Source organism: Delphinapterus leucas, chromosome 19 (assembly GCF_059928025.1).
Source record: "Delphinapterus leucas isolate spDelLeu-1000000601 "Yukka" chromosome 19, BTC_Dleu_Yukka2, whole genome shotgun sequence".
Taxonomy (NCBI): domain Eukaryota; kingdom Metazoa; phylum Chordata; class Mammalia; order Artiodactyla; family Monodontidae; genus Delphinapterus; species Delphinapterus leucas.
The window spans coordinates 69929173-69948831 of record NC_143147.1 but is presented as its reverse complement, the minus strand read 5'-3'; the positions used below and the strand labels follow the sequence as shown (position 1 = coordinate 69948831).

Below are 19659 nucleotides of genomic sequence, written 5' to 3'. Positions count from 1 at the left end.
CCTAAAAGGGCTGCGCAGCTTGCGAAGCCTGGGGTGGTGACGCGCGGACGGAAATCCTCGGCATGTAAGCTGCGTGCCGTGACCATGCTGCTGGCGGGGGCCAAGGGGGATGGCGGAGACCGGGTCAACCCAACCCCGAGCGGGCGGCAAAGAATGAAAGCTCTGTGACTGTGAGAGGGTCTCGGCAAGCCGTGGGGGGCCGGGTCTGGAAGAGCTGAAGGCGGGGTCTGAGGATGAGCTGAGGTCCAAGGCTCAGGAGGATATCTGACCCCGAGGGGGATCACACTGGACGGAAGACCCTCCCCCAAGGGGCGGGGGCAGCTCGGCTGCTTTTACCGGTTTGGCTCGATGACAGCACTTAAATTTTTCCACCACAGAGGCTCTCCCGGTGCTTTAAAAATGAGCGCGCCGCAACTCAGCGAAATCAGGCCAGAAATAGCCTCCTTTAGGTCAAATTGGAGAAGACCTTGAACTACTTGTCTTTCAAGACGTTTGTGCAAAAAATGCAACTGTCCTCATACCACCACCCGCGCCACCACCACCCACTGCACGGGATAATTAAACTCAGGGCCCTTTGGATCCCTGGGGAAAAGACAAACAGTGGCTTTAACCAGCTACTGTCTTTTACGGTAGAGAAGAGTCTCCCGGCCACCTGTGAGCCAGTCTCACCGGGGCCATCAGCTTGGCGGGAAATGGGTCTCGGGCGCCATCTTGGATCTGAGAGGCAGCCAGAAGAGGCCCGGGGACCGAATGGGGGGTGCGGGGGACACCAGGCAGGCTGGCGTGTCCACGGCCTCGGGGCTCTCCACCACCTGAGGACACAGCAGGTGAAGGCAGCACTCGCTAGCTGTGAGCAGAACCCCGCGGCTGCGTGTGCGCTGCCCCAGCTCCGGAGGCCACCCACACCTTTTGCCAACTGAAGCTGCCAGGATGCCCGCGGGACGTGAGGTCCCCACGACTGGTTGGGACAAAGATTCAGGGGGGGAGGGCGGAGGAAGTGGCCCAAGCACGGCTGGGCCAGCATGTGCGCCCGGACAGCTCCTCTGGCCATCCCCGAGACCGGACGGCCTCCATGATCGCGGTGACGCACTTGACACCAGGGGGAGACCCGGGGTACGGTGGGGATGAAGCACCCAACCAGAAGCCAGGAGCCGGGGTCGGCTTGGGCAGCGCACGTGCCTCTCTGTAAAGATAGACGGGGATGCAAACACCCACCTCCCACGGCTGTTGTGAGGTCAGAGGGACGGCATGTGTGCGACCCTTTCTAGATGACCAGGCCTGATACAGACCTACGACGCCACACACAGCGCACGTGCCCGGCGTGGAGACGGCCACTGATTACTAGGCCAAGGACGAGTGGAACACTATTAACAGTCTATCTGCTGCCGTAGCTCTGGATTCAGGACTTCACTCCTCTGTTCTCTGGACGCTCCCACCCATTTGGTAAAATCATCGACGAGTAAAATGAATCCAGGAGAAAGCGGGATGGCAGACGTGTGGCAAAGCCCCGGGTGGGATCTGGGATGCGCCGCTCCCCACCCGGAGCCCCGCGTGGCGCACGGTCGGTCGGCTCACAGCCTCTGCATCTTTGCGGGGGGCCGTGGGGAAGGGACGGAGCCTGAGCCGGGCTGTGGGCCTCTCGGCTGTGACTTTTACCTGGCAGAGGCCACCCAGAATGCACCACACATGTGCTGGTCTCAAGCCTGTGCCTTACACCTTGGTGTCTCGGTGACGTAGAAATTAACCTCATGGTCACCGGCGCGGGACTTAGGGTGAGTGTGAGTAGCTCGAACACGCTGCCGTTACAGAGCAAAATGCCAAACCGACCCCGGGAGAGCACGAGGGTGCAGAACAAAGCCAGAGTAAAGGTGAGCAGCGCGACGAAGGAGAGAGGAAGCTTCGCAGGGTGGGGACCGTCTGCGCCGAGGACCAGACGCAGCTAGCTCGTCTTACGGGAACCGTCCCCGCGTCCCGAGCTCCGGTCTGGGGAGCTGACCTCAGCCCCGCGCCGTGGTCCCCGTGGAAGGGTGGTGAGGACACGGCCAGCGATGGGCTCGTATCCCTGACTCTTCATGTAGTTAAACCAGCGGCAGAAAGGAGCGGGCTCCTCCTGGGAGGTCACGTCCACACCAGGGAACCGTCTAGCAAGTGGGCTGGGCTGCCGGGAGGCAGCTGGGGTCTGCCCTTCCTAAGATCAGCATGCTGGGCGGGGGGCCTCCGTGCAGGACCAACACAGCAGGAGCGCACGCCAAGGGTTATGGGAGGAAGTGAGGTTAGTTTGCGCATTGCATCACCCAAGGTTCTGGAGATGTGCTCACCGAAGGCCTGGACGCCCACTGAAGCCAGTGCATTTTGGTGCAGAAAGTCTGGAGAAGGAGAATGGGCAGAGGAGAGGATTTGGAAAACAGTCAGTGCCCGGCCTGGGAACAAAAGGAAAGGAGCGGGCCCCACGCAAAGGAGGCCACACGCCCATGTGAGCAACGTAGGGACAAAGTGTATAGATTCATGCACGCGTACAGCTTTCTGGAAGGTTACGGAAATGTCAAGTGGGCAGCGGGAGTGGTCCCTGGGGAGAGGGAGATCCCGCCTTTTCATTTTATATCCTTCTCTACTGCTTAACCATCTCTTTCACCGAAAGGAGACTGTATTTTAACAATAATTTTTTTTAAAAAGGGACTGGGGCCTCTTTCACCTCCTGCCAGCGTTCCCTGGAGACAGGCCCTATTTCCTCAGACAAAATTAAACAGGGCTCCCCTCACCTGCCGCCTCAGAGCACCTCTCAGGAAAGGCCATTTCTGGCCTGGAGGCGGCTTTGAAGACGGACACACTAAACGGTTAGGTTCCTGCAGGTGAGAGCCCCATGTGGTTGAGGGCAAAGGTTCTGGCTTGCCGTGGCCTGTACCCTCTGCAATGAGAACACGCACGCCGCCTGGTCTTTCTTTACATGCACGGCCAGCTTCAGGGCGCTCAAGACCGCTTTTCCAGGAGTGGCTGTTGTCATGCCCAGCATCACGGCGCCTTCACTCCGGACCCTGGGTACCGGACTGGTCCATTCCCTCGGCCAGAGGCCCGCAGGGCCTGCATTCCCCGTGGCTCCCCGCCGGCAGCTCCCTGAGCCTTGCGAGAGCGCTACTTATTCATATTGATAATTATTCAAAAGTCTCATTTCTTCCCATTTCTCTTTCAAGCAGAAAAGCATCTGGGAGCATAATTACCACGGAATAGGAAGACATCCTGCCTCTAATTAACCAAGGAGAAGGTGCTATCTTACGTGCGTTCCAAGGCTTAAATCCCACCTCAGCACATCATAATATGGCAGATTCTAGTCTCCCAAGGCTGGTTAGTGTCCGTATGTTGTCAGAGAAGCTCCCTGAGCCTTGAGAATCTTGATTTTAATTAGCATCACTGCTTTTGGTTCCATGGAAAGGTCAAGAGGATGAACCCCACCTGCCACCTGGGAGAACTGATTAGATGCGGCCTGAGGCTGCTGTCCACTCCAGGGTCTTCTTCTCCTGTGACCTGGAGAGCTGCTACCCCGTACAAATAACTTCTCAGAGCAATTATCAAAAGAATACAGTGGCATGGGATGTCCTTAGTTCTAGGAAATACACATGGAATTATTTAGGTGTAAAGAGGCATTATTTAGGTGTAAGTCTGCAACTTACTTTCAAATGGTTCAGAAAAGAAAATATGTACATGTGTGTCCTTGCCTACACGCCCTCACAGAGGTGCAGAGGAAGAATGACACAGGGAATGTGCTGAAATGGTAGCACTGAGGGAATGTGGGTGAAGGGGATGCAGCAATTCTTTATACTGCCTTTGCAACTCTTCCGCAAGTCTGAAATTAATTATTTCAAAATAAATAAAAAATATTAAAGAGAATACTGCATTAACTTTGATAATCAAACCACCATCAAACTATCTAAACAAACTAATGACCCTGTGAGAAAAAAGGCTTTGAGGCCATCAGGAAAATGAACCTGACCGTGCATCTCACCACAGACCCGAGGAAAGTCCTTCTCTTCCTTTTTCTGTCTCTTTTTGATAAAATAACGACAGCAATTTCCCAAGAAAGCCTACCTGAGATAGACAGGCCTACTTCTAAAGTGCTCTGCTCACCCATCAATCCTGGATACACTTCTCAGTGTTCACTTCGTAGATTAATTTCTAATAACCATTTCAGTACAGGGGGCGCTTCTGGCCGGCCTGTGAACTAGCTCTTCTGCTCGTTGGTGCCAATGGATAGAATCCAAAAAGAGAAGCACCAATTACCTCTCTGCTTCCGATGCTTGTGGAGACTGTTATTTCTCGTGGGTAGGCTGAATGCAGATGTGAAGGCTCTTCTTGGGCATTTTATTCACATGAATAATAAATCAGGACAAACGCCTACAAAATTCAGAGTGACGCTGGCTCAGGATCTCGGGCTCGCGTGTGCCTCTGAGGGCAGCCTGCAGGGAGTAAGATGCAGGCCTTCTATGGTTTCAGGAAAGGCAAAAAGGAAGAGCTTTCCTTCTGCAGGGAGTGCTCAGGACGCTGGGCCATCGTCCTTCCTGGGACCTCCTCCTTCACAGAGAGGCAAGTAAAGAGAAAGCTGAAACCAGCTTGCCTTGTGCTTTTTCTCCACAGGGAGGAAGGGGCGCTGCGGAGCTGCTAACACTCTCCAGGAGAGCATCACAGCACAGCTGTCTGGTTTTGCTTTGGCTTCGGTTTTTCCAAAGAAACCAGCACACGAGGATGGGCCCGCTTTCTAGCAAATCATCTTCACCTTCACAGTCGCACACGGGACACGGATTCTCCCACCGTGGGGGGCCGCAGGGCAGGCTCCCGACTCCCTCTAGGAGCTGGTGCACCCCTGAGTCTCCAGACTCGCCCCCCTCGGGGGGAAGGCCACAGTCCCACCCGCCTGACACTGTCATCCCTCTCCCCGCCCTCCTTCACGTGTGGCCTTGAACAGAACCCAGGCTGCCGCTGCACTGCAGACCCACCCTTAATGTTGCCGTGGATGGAACGTTCTGCTGGAGCCCCTTCGTGGACCCAGTGCATCGCGCCACGCACTGGGACGGTGGAACCCCACATGTTCCAGGCACTTTGGTGCAGCTTCAGGGAGACAGGAAGGTGAGCAAGGCCAGGGCACCGTGGGAGCCCCGGCCCTCCAGGGAAGCGCTGGCTGCCCACTGGTACGTAGCTCAGCTGAGGGAAGTCAGTGACTCTGTAACAAGCTTTCATTGGAGGGTCCAAAACGAAAGTAAAAACTAAAACAAACACGAGACTCCCAAGCTTACAGGCAAGCCTGATCTCCTGACAACTGCGGGTACCTACTGCTGGTGTGTACAGTAACCGAGGCCTTGATTTCACGGGAGCCAGGGGCCAACAGTCCTTCATACGGTAAGTCTCAGGGAAACTGATTCTCCAGCACTTGCTACAAACGCATCGAGCAGACTTCACCAAGACAGACACGGTAGCCAGCCAGGGCTATAAACACTGCTCAGAGGAGGAGAGCTGCTCTCAGCGTCGGGTTCACTGCACGTGCTAAGGATCGGGTTCACTGCACGCGCTAAGGAAGAGCCTCTGGCAGAAACATCTGCCTGACGGGTTTCTCAGCAGCGAAAGCCAGGCTGGCGCCATCGCATCTCTCTCTAAACAACAACACTGCCCGTCAGAGAGCACGCAGCTCCGGGTTTTATCTAGAAACTCTTTTGACTCTGTAATTGGCTCTGGGTGAGGGAACTACACTTTCCCCCGAGAAAGCCGGGAACCCCTCTCGCGGAGTAACTCAGAGGCCGTCGGGTATCCTCTGCTGCCGCCATGTCAAGCCCCGCGTGTCTGGCAGCCTCGACGGCAGCGTGCCATACGCTGCTTCCTGCAGGTGGGAACGGCCACTATTGCTCCTGGCACGTGGTCTTCCCGCCCCAGCGCAGTGTCCCGGGAGACCGCTGAGATGCCCCTTCCTGAGATAAGGGCCTCACTCTGCGGCTGTGCAGGGGGCTTGCTGTAGGGATGAGCTCTCCAGGGGCCAGAACCCTCCAACCTGTCCCCATGCCCTTGACGCTCTTCTGCTTTGGGACAAAAAGTCTGCTGCTTGTTCCCGTGGCCACTCACACCCACCGTGGTTTCCGCTTCCCGCCTCTCCCATCCCGTCCTTCTGCATTTTTTCCCAGCTTCTTCTTTTTCTGTGTCCAGACTCCCCAGCACAATGTGGGTTTCTGCCTGGGCCGTCTCACTGCGAGCAGATGAGCTCTCACCAGACAGGCCCTTCGCACGAATCCATCCGTTTTAGGGCCTTGGTCCATGACTTCCACGTCTGTTTGTGAGTTCAGGGGCTGTTTCTTCACAGCCAGATGCAGTTTATTCTTTTTTAAAAATTTAACCAGCACTCGGTTGAACAATGACCAGACAGCAGCAGCGTTCCATGAATAAATAAATACACTCCCCGCCCCAGACCTGGCTCCCGGCTCAACTGCCTGCCACGGGCTGTGACCACGCGGTCCAGTGAGTTCTGCGGCCCACGGGGAACGGTGCATTCTTGGCTGTCGGAGCCAAGGACCCTCTGGCTTCCCCCCATCTGAGTTCAGGGCCACCGTCGCCATAGGTGGGAAGCTATGCGAAGACACAACTTCTTCTGCCAGTGAGGTGGGAATAAGCAGAAAAGGAAGATGGATACATCACGGTTGACTTCGCTGCATGGAGTCTCCTTCTGCAACGTGACTGACAAGTGGCTGCGTTTTGCTCGACAGGCAGAGCAGGGTCAGCGTGCGTCTCTACGTTGTTCCTGTACAGAAACTAAGCTGTGTGTAGGCTGCTACTGTACACCTTTCATACTTAACTTAAGAAGGCTAAAGAGATATGAAAGGGAAGAAAGAAAATCCCTAACAATATTCCTCTGAGACCGCCGGCAGCACCATTTATCACTGTCTTCATCTTCCTTCCTCTTAAAACCAGGTTTTGTAACCTGGAGGGCCGGCATCCTCTCCTAGGAGAGCCTCCCGACTCAGGGCCCAGAACTGGCTGCGGAGAAGATGGCGCAGCGGAGACATAAGGCCCCTCCTTGAAACGCCAACTCAGGAGGAAGTCAACTGACCCGATTCATTTTAGGTTTTCTTCAGTTTGTGCTAAAAGTATCTTGGAAAAATAAAATCCGTGGGCTCGCCACCAGCAGTTTTATCCTTGGAGGAGAGGCCACGTAAGCACATTGGATGAGAAAGTTGCCGCTCTAAGAATAAGCCCTGAGCCGCCCAGCCGGTACCCTAGCGCCCCAGGAGGGTCCCCTTGGCCAGCTCACGGGCACCTGTCAGACGAGACAGATTTGGGCCGCGTCACCACCGGGGATGCTTCTGCAGCCGACGGTGGTGCAAAACTGCTACCCGGTGCTCTCCGGAGCCCACCCCATCCTGGCCGAGACGGGGCGGAGCCGGACGGCATGGATCCACCCGGCCCTCAGAAACGGGGTGTGGGGCAAAGCGGGACTTCCTGGGAGGCACGGCAGGGCCGCAGGTGGGGTGAGCGAGGGGGCAGACGTCTTACAGACTCTCAGTTTATCTCCAGAGGCATAAACGTGAAGACGAGCCACTGTGCAATGGGGAAAGGATCCTGGGCCACAACACTGAAGTCTGCACCCTGGTTCCACCACCCACCGGCTGTGTGTCCTCCAGCAAGTGACTCAGCCTCTCTGTGCCGCAGGGTTCTCAACTGTAAACTGGGGACAACTGTAGCTACCTCACAGGGTCGCTGTGAGGGCTAAATGAACGAATTTGTAAAGCACTGAGAGCAGGGAGGGCCTGGGGCGTAGTGTTTGCCAAATAAATGCAAAAAAAACCCAAACCCCAAACAAATGGGAGTCTCCAGAAGTCAGACAGGATGTGTCTGAACAAAGGCAGCAGTGCCAGCGATGAGAGCGGGCACACAGCCCCCGCGGCAGGGCTGGCCAGCGTGGGAACCGCGCCCGGGCCGCCGGGGGGCCAGCTGAGACCCAGTTACGCTGCAGGGCTCCCGTCGGGCGAGGCCAAGCCAGGAGAGCTGCAGCGGACAGGGGTCCTGCCGAGGACTCAGCGAAGGACGACAGCCACGCGGGGTGCACGAGGCCCGGGCCCCGAAGCCGACCTGCCCTGGTCCTCGCGTCATCCGGGGGACTCTGCTGCCCTCTTTGGGGCACGGGTGCCACAGGCTCCCCTGACGCTCAAGGTCAGCTCAGACCTCGCGCGCAAGGGCCAGGCTGGGGCCTGCAGAGGCCGGCGGTCAGCAGCCTCCTCTCTGCCGACAAAGCCCCCGGGATCGGGGGAAACAGGGCTCGGGAAATGGCCGCGGCCCCGACTCACCACTTTGGGCTTGAAGGGCGGCTGGACCTCCCTGTTCTCCAGCTTCTCCCAGTCGATCCTCCGGAAGAAGGTGTGTTCCCGCACGTCCCGCTCTCCCTCGGGTCCGCAGCCCAGCCGCTTGCCAGGGTGTTTGGTCATCAGCTAGAAAGTGGGAGGAGAGAGAGCTCTCACGTGGAGCATGGTAACCTGGTGACTGTAGTTGACAGTCCTGGATCGTACAACTGAGTCCGCTGACCGCAGGACAGAAGTGGTCTCACCAAAAAAAAAAAAAGGGGTGTGAGGTGACGGATGTATTAACTCAACTGTGGGAGTCCTTTCACACTGTACACATACATCAAACCATCACAGTGTGTGCTTTAAATATATTACCATTTTATTTGTCAATTACACCTCAATAAAGCTGAAAAAAAAAGAAAGAGAAACAGAAAGACCCCCTTGAAAACCAGGGGAAAAGGGAATGCCAGGTCCAGCGCCCGCTCTATTGCTGTGCTGCCCCCAGCCCTGACGGCAGGGATGCCTGGACCACGTCTCAGGATGCTCTGAGTGACGCCGACTCACACAATGGGGACACGAGTGGGCCTTTCTACAGTGAGTTTTGTGATAAGGAAACAGGGAAGCAATCTGGACCCACAGCAAACACAAGAAGAATTTAAGTAGCCGTCTCTATATACTGTTTCAGGAGCTGCCATTCTCTATGTGCATTAAGAACACATACATAAAAAGGCACGCAATCGCTAAAAACTGTGTGTGCCGGAAGTATCACAGGCCAGTATCACACAGGATGCTATATAACAAGCAATTTACTGCCCGGACCAAGATACCCTCAGAGACTCATGGTTCGGAAAAAACAATGCTGTCACAAGAAGGGTGACGAGTTGGGGCTTCCCTGGTGGCGCAGTGGTTGAGAGTCCGCCTGCCGATGCAGGGGACGCGGGTTCGTGCCCCGGTCCGGGAGGATCCCACATGCCGCGGAGCGGCTGGGCCCGTAAGCCATAGCCACTGAGCCTGCGCGTCCAGAGCCTGTGCTCCGCAACGGGAGAGGCCACAGCAGTGAGAGGCCCACGTACCGCAAAAAAAAAAAAAAAAAAAAAAAAAAGGGTGATGAGTTAACTGCAAACCCAGTGGCGAGGGCATGTGGTCCCCCCACAGTGCCTCTTAGAACCGTCTGGATGGCATCTCCCCAATGGACCCTCCTGTCCATGGCCACCAAAGGAACCCAAGCCTACCTACCCCTTTGCAGATGGAGACGGCCTCCCTGGACAAGGACTTCGGGTACGAGACGTTGTGCTCCATGATGGACTGAAACAGCTCGTCTTCATCCTCGCCGTCAAATGGAGGCTGCGCCGGAAGAGAGGGGGAGGTGGTGCCTAGGCTGAGCGATTCCGCACCCCGCCGCGGCGCCCGCACACCCCACCCAGCACCGGGAAACAGAGCGGGCCTCTCCCACATGCACACGGCAGGCTGCAGGCTTAGCTCGATGACCTCGTGGGCTGTCTTTCATTAGGTTGGCGGTCGGGTGTGTTTTTCACTTTCTCCTCTGACCCTTGCCTCGCTCTGGGCAACCCCAAACAATCTTCAGGAAAGGTGTTTTTGAGTAATGTTTTTAAGGATTTGCAAATAAGTTACAATTAACCCATTAATCTTGTAATTACGTGTTAAACAATCTCACTACGATCAAGTGAGGTTACAGATGGCCTTGCGTTCAGAAGGTGTGCGAGGGTGGAGAAGGCGGATGCCTTTGGGTTCTGAACCTGGGGTGAAGGGGACGCAGAAGACGGGCATAGAGGGCTCTCCCCAGGCCCAGGAATCCACACCCGGGCCCTCTGCTCTGTCGGGGGCCTGCCGCCGGCACGGTGGCGGTGACGGGGGCTTGCCATCCCCTGGGCACCTCTCTGTCCTCTTCTACTGCGTTTACAATCCCCACCTGGACAGTGGGGGGGCACGGCAGCACGGGGGCAGCTCACGGCTTTAAAGCCAGGTGGCTCTGGACCAGAACGCGGGCCCTGTCGCCTCCTAGCTGGGTGTCCATGGGCAAGTGACCCACCTCTTTCGTTCGCAGTTTTCCAATTTGTAAAACAGGGCTCCCTGGTGAGTCTAAAGTGTCTGAGATTTTGTCCTGTGCCCAGTGAGTGCCCAATGAAGGGTGCGGGGTGCCGATGCTGGTATTGGCCAAGGGCCAGCGCGGAGGCCGGTCCCCCTGCCCATCCCACCACTTCTCTGCCTGACAGCATCAACCTACTTCTCCTGAGCACCTGTTCCGTGACGCCTGCAAAACAGGCAGTTATTTTCAAATCACGACGTATAGTGTGGAGTTCCTTGTTTTTCACTGGCTGTTGCCCCCCCCCCCCATTTTCTCTGTAGCTACCCGTGCTCCCAGTCAGGCTAACGCCGTGAGGTAACACGTCATCAGAGACGGACTCGTGCGTCCAGGGCATATATATACCTGCTTCCAGCCTTGTCTTCTAATAACTGACACTTCTACCAACATCTCTGTGCACATCACTGTTTCCTCCCTGACTTCCTAAGAATAACTCCCAGGTGTGGGAAGATGTGAACATTCCGATGGTTCCCATTCAATCTCTCCAGGTCACCCCGGGAACACCCTCCCAGGTCACTGCTTGCTCTCAGGCCCTGGTGCTGAAGGCCGGTCAGCGGTGGAGCGTTACAGTCACGTGCACCTTCCTCCCCAGCGACTGAGCCTGGGGACCCAGGGGTGATGTGCGGTGCAGTCCTCGCATACAGGACCATTTTGGATGGCTTCCCTTCCCTCTTTCCCCCATCCCTGTGTTACAGTTTTAGATTTCCAGAGCTCTGGACTCACTGTTTCAAGCTAAGCTACCTGCTAACTAAAGACCTGGCTTGGTGTAAAAAATTTCTGAACGGGGAGTGCTCTCCTTGGTGATGTGTAATTTGTGGATTTTAAATAGGCAAGTGAGGGGTGAGGCTCACGCTTCCCAGAATGGTTCCGGAATCACTTACTTAGTCACGGGGGCCCTGCCATGGTCATGTACAGATCATTGATGCGGGGTGGGGGGGGAGTACCCAGGGACAATTCTGGCTGAAGTTCTGGGATAAAGGACTCATTACCGAGTCACCAGGAATGGAGACCAAGCGTAAGTGACCCTGGCGGGAAGGCACCTAAGAGGAGAGGGCTGTGCGCTTTGTGATGAACGCCCGGGACGCTCTGAGCAGCAAGATGCTCGTTACAGGGCCGGGTAAATACGACTTATGCTCGAAAGTAATCATATTTGTCAAGCGATCCAGGAACTGCAGAAAGACTCAGGGTGTTTTACACTCCACTGTCCCCCTGCCTGCGGACAGTAAATAAAGCAAATGAGAAGAAAACTGCAATAAACTGTCTTCTCTTCCCTGCTCAACTTCAGCCCTCTGTGATTAAAGAGGATACACTTAGACCTCAACCCCATCAACAAGTTGATAATTAATCTCCCTTTTCAATAAGGACATCCATTCCCTGTAGCTTGTGGGGGTGATCTGAGCAGAGCCTTCATTATCCTTTCTGGGCTGAGTCACGGCCCAGGAACATGTTTAAATTTGCCCTGAGGAGTCATCAGGACTTAAGAAGGGGGTTCTGAAATGAAAACCCCGTGTTTGTGGCAGGCGCGGTGGAGAGTTAGAGGACCCGCAGCTGGGCCCGACGACACTACATCCCAATGTGGGATGCTTTTCAAATGCCGTATTTAAGGAGTGTCGCCATTTCCATGTGACTCTGAATGAAAGCAGGGCTTGTTTCCTGGACTCCAGAGTCAGAACGTTTGAGTGGGGTCTCGAGGGGAGCTCAGCTTTCTGCGCCTTTGCGAACAGATAGCTCCCACGGGGGCAAACAATTCAGTCAAATTTTACTGTCAAAATGCCAAGGAGGGGAAATTAACTTAAGGTGCAGGCGATCTGTGTTCTGCCAGCGGCTGTCTCGCTGACAACGGTTCTACGGAACTGGCTTTTCTGTTTGCACACGGAAGTATATAGCCTTAAGAAGAATGGTTCCTTGGGGGAAGAAACCTAAATAAATAATACACAAACCATTTTTTAAATATCAAGTCTCAACATCATTGAGAAAGACCAAATATAGGTGGAACCTCATCTTTTAATACTTAAAAGACAACTTTAGTATCTATATGATGTAAGCCACAACGAAAGAGAGAAAGGAGAGACCACGGGGGTCTCCCAGCCCAGAGGGAAAGCCAATGGTCTCGCGATGGTCTCCACGGCCCGGGGCCTGGTGCCCTCTCTTCCTCTCTGATCTCAGCCTCCTACTCCGTCTCTAGCTCACTCCACTCCAGCCACATGGGCGGCTTCCTCTCCGTTCCTTAAGTGTAAAGCTGCACACTCCCACCCCAGAGCCTTTGCACTGGCTGTTCCCTCTGTCTGGAATACTCTTCCCCCCGGATGTGCACGTGGACATCCTCTCACTTCCTTCTGGTCTTAACTTTATCTTCTATGTGAGGCCCTCCCTGGCGCTCCGAGCTAAAACTTCAACCCTCCCCCAACACTCTATGTCCTTCTGCTTTGTCACTTTTCTTCTTAGCTTATCACTGTTACAGTCCACCAACTGCAGATCAAAAATGAAATAAAAGTCCAAAACGGTTTAAAAAGCAAAACTTGGGAATTCCCTGGTGGTCCAGTGGTTAGGACTCCACGCTTTCACTGCCAAGGGCCCAGGATCGATCCCCGGTCAGGGAACTAAGATCCCACAAGCCGTGCGGTGTGGCCCAAAATAAATATAAAATAAATAAATAAAAAGCAAAACTTGAATTCGCCACATACCAACAGATACTTAAATAACATTTATATTGCAATTACAACTAGGTACATAGCATTTATATTGTGTTAGGTATACTGAGTAATAGCAAGATGATGTAAAGTGTACGGGAGGATGTGCCTGGCTTATACGCAATTACCACACCATTCATACAAGGGACTTGAGCCTCCAAGGACTCTGGTTTACCCGTGGGAGTCCTGGAACCAGTTCCCAAGGATGCCGAGGAGGGGCCCGCACATCATTTCCGTATCTGCCTGTCTACTGTCTTTCTCTGGACCGTAACCTTACTGAAGGGAAGGGTCTCTGTCTGTGTTGCTCACAGCCATTCCCACGCACATTCAGTAAGTACGCACTGAATGAATAATAAATGAGTCAATGGATGTAACACGTCAGGAAGGGCGACTTCTCCCCAGGAGCAAAGATTTCTTTGGGGGCAGCTCTGCTACTCAACGCGGGTGTTTCTTTGCGTTCTCTCTTACAAAGGCTCTTGGCTAGGGAGGGGCACACTCCCTGGCACGCCTGAGGGCTGAGAGTTAATAAAAGCTGCCCACGACAGAATCATTAGTAGGCACAATGGCAGAGACCTGAAATGTGTGAAATGCACCGCTGTCATTCTTAATCCACTGAGATTTGGGGGTGGGAGCTGTTTGTCAACAGCAGCGGGTATGACTTACCCTAGTAATACAGATACTAAGGCCACCACCTTAGAAAGTGCCCCATTAGGCAGCAATGCCCTTGGTCACCTGACACATGTCACGCAGCCAAGGGAAACCTAATCTGCCTTTTCGTAACTGGAGGTTCAGCCTCGCTGGGCTTTTGTGAAAATTACAATGAATTGCCCAAGGAGAGAGAAGGGCAGACGGGAGAGGCTATTAAAACACTCCTTCCAGTTTAACTAACTTCTTCCTTTACAATAATACCGGCTCTACACCCGGGAGCGGCCGGGGTGATTTCTGCAGAGAAACGTGCGGTGAAGCCCAATCCCACCCAAGGGCTGAGACACCGAAAACAAAAGGCCACCACTGTCCTCAACGTGCAGGGACCTTTGGCGGGTGATGCAAAAGCTGTATGGTCTACACTCCAGGGTGTAGCTTTCAATTTGGGTTTTTAGGACTACAAGATCATTTCTGTACAATTTCTCCCTCTTTCACCAGGATCAGGGGAGTCAGACCAGCACCAGCCATTCCACACGGCCAGGTCCTGCTATCGTGGTCCCCACAGAGCTGAGCCTTCATGTTACCTGGCGACACACAAGCATGAAAACACAGGGAAACATTACCTGCCCGGCCAGCATTTCATATAACAGGACGCCGTAGGCCCACCAGTCCACGGATTTCCCATATGGCTGATAAGCGATTATCTGTGTGAAAACAAACACATCAACTACATTTAGTGGCCAATCAGAAAGCCTGTGTTGGAACAGGGAAGTCAAGCGTGTAGTCATTTACACACTCTGTTCATGCAAATGAGGTGATGGTAACATTTGTCACTGGGTTTTGAAGGGGACCCTTCGAATCAGACACACAGAGAACTCTCGCCCCATGATTTTGGAATTCCTCTTCTGAATCCACCGGGAGATGCCATGGCACTGCTGGAAGGTAGATTTACTTCTCTTCTTGGGTGAAAATGATTTGGGCACTGAGGTGGACTTCATTTGTGGAAAAAGCCCGAGGTCATTCAGAGCAAAGGTCTGATAAATAAGACGATCAAACTATGTTACAGAATTTTGCTGAAGGATGATGTGAGGAGGACAAAAGGCTAAAGGAAACATGCTAGTTTCCTTGGGCTGCACAACCCGCCCAAGGGCATCTGCTGAAGGACTGAGGTTTTGAAATGTTTTTGAAAGAGACAAAAAGTGCAGTAATCAAGTGTAAGATTTGGACCTTGTCTGAATCTTGATTCAAACCACCCCAATGTAGAAAGAAATTGGGAAAATTAAAATACGGTCTTGAATTAGATGACGCTGTGGGAATTGTTGCTAATATCGTCATGTGGGATAAACGGTCCAATGATTAGTTACGAAGTGTCCTTTTCAGTTAGAGGGGAGTGTATGCAGGGGTGACGTGCGTGCGTGAGAGACGAAGTATTTAGGGGTGAAATGACATGGTATCTTAGATTTGGTTTAGATACGTCAGTAAAATCAGGGCGGGGGGAGGAATCGATGAAACGAGTTGTCTGCAGCTGGGGATGGGCCCAGGGACCTTGCCCCTTTGAGACTCTCAGACGTGCTACGGTGGCTCTACACCTTCCCCCCACTGCCCCCCGTGGAAGGGGGTAATACTGACTCAGATTTCTGAGAGGCGTGACTTATCACAACACGGTGGCTGCGTCCCAGGTAGGCTGTGTGCCAAAGGCACACACTTTTCCAGATCCGTGGATCTGCCCCGGAATTCGAGGCGAGGATGTAACTAACAGGTACTCAGCACAATCACCTGCCATTCTGCAGAAAAACTGGACTTTGGGGTGCTCTAGGGTATCTTCCAAATGGCTCCTATGTCTCATTAAACGTCCTGGGACATCAGCTAACCTCCTGTGTGTCTGCCCACCCTCATTCCTTTAACGTGTTCCGAGTATTTCTCCCCGTGGCACGAGCAATGCACACTCGTCTGACGTACCCCGGTGTGGGCAGGAACAAGGGGGCGCGTGTTTCAATCTGGCAGCTTTATAGCTCGTTTCCTTGACAAGAAAATGAAAACCAAAGGAACCTACAAAGAGGCCTTAATTCCTTTTGAAGACTACCTTTGTTCTTTCCTGAAAACATAAAAAGCACAAAATACCCTACCAAAATGAGCCTCTAATTTATTCCCTAATGACATGAAATGGTGGCGGCCACACCAGTCCCCAGACGGGAAATGACTGCATCAAAGCCTGACTGGAACAAGTAGAAGAACAACAGAAATCCTCTTTGGGAGAGGAAAGACACACCCACCAAGCACCTACTGTGTATCAGATAACTCTGCACACACTGTGTGCAACCCAATGAGCCAGAAATTCTTCTTCTCATTTTTTACGGGACAGAACTGAGATGCAGGAAGCTTATGGAACTCGCCCGAAGCCAATCAGGTAATAAGCGGTGCTCTGAAAATTGACAGGCATGTTTTAAAACTACACTTTATGGGGATTCCCTGGTGGCGCAGTGGTTGAGAATCTGCCTGCCAATGCAGGGGACACGGATTCGTGCCCCGGTCCGGGACGATCCCACATGCTGTGGAACAACTGGGCCCGTGAGCCACAACTACTGAGCCTGCGTGTCTGGAGCCTGTGCTCCGCAACAGAGAGGCCCGCGCACCGCAATGAAGAGTGGCCCCCACTCGCTGCAACTAGAGAAAGCCCTCGCACAGAAACGAAGACTCAACACAGCCAAAAAAAAAAAAAAAAAATTATAAAACTGCACTTTATGGCCTTCAAATACATGGAATCACTCGCACTGGGATTAATAAATTATGAATCAAAGGGCTTTGAGAATTAGTTCAATGAGATTTGAAATCATCACTTCAGTTGTCGTAACTATATTTCAAAAGCACTTGAGTAAAATTTGTTCTTGTAACTATATTAAAACCAGGCCCTGCAATCTGTTCTCATTAATCAGTGTTTTAGTGTTTTTTTTTTCATTTTTTATATTGGAGTATAGTTGATTTACAGTATTGTGTTAGTTTCAGGTGTACAGCAAAGTGATTCGGTTATACATATATACATGTATGTATCTATATTCTTTTTAAAAAATTCTTTTCCGTTATAGCTTATTACAGGATACTGAATATAGGTCTCTGTGCTCTACAGTAAAACTCTGTTGTTCACCTATCTTAGTTTCCGCTTGTTTTGAACACAGGCTGAGATGAGGCCTCGCACTGCTGTGCGAATTACGAGGCTGAAGAACAGTGGGGGCTGGATGAGGGGGACCACGCTTTATTCCAGGCTCTGTTTCTGCACATACTTGAGCAGTCTCACCAGCCAGACCCCTCTGCTCGGGTGCTGGAAGATGCCACCCACTTGGAGAAGTGTCAGCAGTCAAGGGTGTGGAAGCCCCGATCCTGGTCAGAATGATTCACAAACCCTGACAGCCAGGCCCAGGGGAAGCTTTTGTTCGTTCGTTTGTTTTGACTCTTTGTCAGCTTTGGTCCAACTTGCTTCTCAGGGTCCATGAAGCTCTTCTGACTTGTGCTGATAACACCTGATGCTTCCTCCAAGGCTTAGGACAGCAGGAGGCTGAGCGCCAATGGCTTGTTTTCTGGGCGATGGCATTGGTCAGCCCCTGGAGCCGGCCAGCTCACCCTGCACTGAGCTTACAAGGTTTCGCCTTTAACTGTTAATAATAGGACGGGGGTTAGGATTTAGCTGGAGCATTTTCTCCTGGAGACGTTCACAGTCTGTCACCCCTGGCTCACGCCCTGGATGAAATGAGACGGTTCAAAGATCTAAGCTACGAGAGATGGGGGCAACCCCACCGCTGCAAACGCTCATTGAGCACGAAGCATACTTCCCCTCGACGATCAGCTGCTAGTAACAAACACCTCCAAATTACCCCAAACCTCGCCGCAGAGGGGAAGCAGTGCTGAAGAGAGCGCCCCACTGAAGATCTGAACACTTAGAAGCACAGGATTTAGGGTGCTGGTGACACTGTCCCCTGTGAGCTGTGTAGGCCTGCACTGTCCCATGCGGGAGCCACTGAGCCACGCGCGGCTATGAGCCTCTGACACGCGGCCAGCGCAAACGGGCATGAAATGCTTTGGGTGTAAAATACACATCCGATTCGGAGGACTTAGTACCCAAAATGCAGAATATCTCGTGGCTAATTTTTCATTTTGGATATACCGGGTTAAATCAGATATTAATTTCACCTGTTTCTTTTTTAAGTTTTTAAGAAAACGTGGCTGCTTAAATGTGGTTGGGGCTTGCATTTACTCCTACTGTTCAGGGCTGGTCTAGACTTGAGTTCTACCGGCTCCTGCTACCCGCTCCAGCTACCCGGCTCCTGTTGGCCTAGGGGGCCAGCTTTGGGCTGAGGACGCAGCTCAGGGACGACAGAACGGACGGGAGGCTGTCTTGGGTCTGTCCCCGACGGACACGGGGGCAGGTGTCTCTGGCACTTGGAAGCTGGCAGCCAAGCCCGGGTGATGCCTGTCCCCCTGCAGCCCCCAGGCGAGGGGCTGCCCTGGTGACATGGTTCCCACCGCAGAGAAACTCACAAAAGGAGAGGCGGGAGGGGCTGGCGGCGGCCTTCCCTGCGGCACGGGGAAGCCAGAGGCAGAACCCGGGGCCGCTGTCATCCAGGTTCACTGCTACTTGTTACCGCGATCTTCATGGTTATGATTCCCTGAGCCAGGTGCCTGGGGGCTGTCAGGACGCTACAAGTGGCTGCCTGTCTTGTACAGCGGGGTGTGAGTGGCCTCCTTTCAGCCTGGGAACAGGACCTGGGCAGAGGGTGGGCGGCGGCTTCTCACCTCTCATGAGGCCAAAGGCCCACAGCAGCTGGAAGGACGTCGCTCCAGGGCCACCCACCCTTCACCCCTCTGCAGGGCTACACACTCCAAGGCCTCCTGAAGTGGATGGGGCTTCAGAAGCTTTCCTGGAGGACTCGGGGGGCAGCGTGGTGAGGCTTCAGATGCTACTGACTACAGCAACAATGACTGGAGCCCATGTCACCATCCGGACTTTCACCAGGGGCCGGGGTCTTTCTCTTTCTTAGCTCCTGGAGCCCTCACGAGACCCTGGCGGTAGGAGCGTCCGATTTCAGAGATGAGGAAATGAAGTACAGGGAGGTTAAGTAGCCTGCCCAAGGCTCCACAGCCAGAGGTGGCAAAGCAGGCATTTGAGCCCTGGACGTCTGGCCTTGGCCTCCACGATCTGGACCATTTTTCTCAACTGAAGGTTCATCCGCTCTTGCGTCAGTGTGGCTCCCTAGACACTAGGGCGGGAACTGGCCCAGTTAGGGTGACTCTTGCCGGAAAAGGGTTCAAATGCTTAACAGGGTCTAAATAGCTACGATGCCCACTTGAATCAGCAGGTGGCCCCGAAGCCTCGTCTTCAAGGGCTCCGGGGACTCGCGCTCCCGCCCTTGGCCGCGCTTTCCTGGACTCTGCTCCTCACCGTCCCAGCGTGTGTCCCAGCCGAGCCCCCGTGCCCACGCTAGAGTAAATGGCCCGACTGCCGGCCGCCCTTGCCAGGCTGCAGCACAAAGGAACACTGGCCTTTACTCATGAAACGCGCTCAAGTCCTCTGACTCAGGGAAACAAAGCTTATTACTTCCTCCTTTCATCAACGATAAAAATATTTTAATGGGAAACTTATGGTTGTTTCGAAAAACATCATAAATCCCCCAGGCTAGAACATGGGACGCTGGAGGCCTTCTTCACGGAGCTGGTGGAAATGCTGACTTGTTGAAATAGTACCATTTGGAAAGAAAGATGACGTGCCTGGGTGTTTTCTGGGTGTTCCGTTCTGACAGCTACAGGGCCCTGAGCTCACTCAGTGTCTCCCCAACTCCCTGCTCCGGGGCCCACAGCCCAGGGCCACGCAGATCCCGAAGCCTCTGCCATGTTAGTTACACTGAGGCTGCTTATCTGCCCCCAC

The 19659-nt window shown here is 53.6% G+C and overlaps 1 protein-coding gene across 4 annotated transcripts in view; it reads right to left on the bottom strand.

Annotated features, from left to right (window-relative positions):
- Positions 1-19659, bottom strand: part of PRKCA (protein kinase C alpha) — a 370931-nt gene that overhangs the window by 9514 nt on the left and 341758 nt on the right. For 3 of the 4 annotated variants that reach the window (XM_022589847.3, XM_030762139.2, XM_022589848.3), the window contains 3 exons: positions 14369-14449; positions 9543-9650; positions 8313-8453 (listed from right to left, as the gene is read on the bottom strand). The exons of the other annotated variant lie outside the window; for it this stretch is intronic. In XM_022589847.3, the coding sequence (XP_022445555.1) occupies positions 8313-8453; positions 9543-9650; positions 14369-14449 (330 nt within the window). The remainder of the gene's footprint in view (positions 1-8312; positions 8454-9542; positions 9651-14368; positions 14450-19659) is intronic. 4 annotated transcript variants of the gene reach the window in all.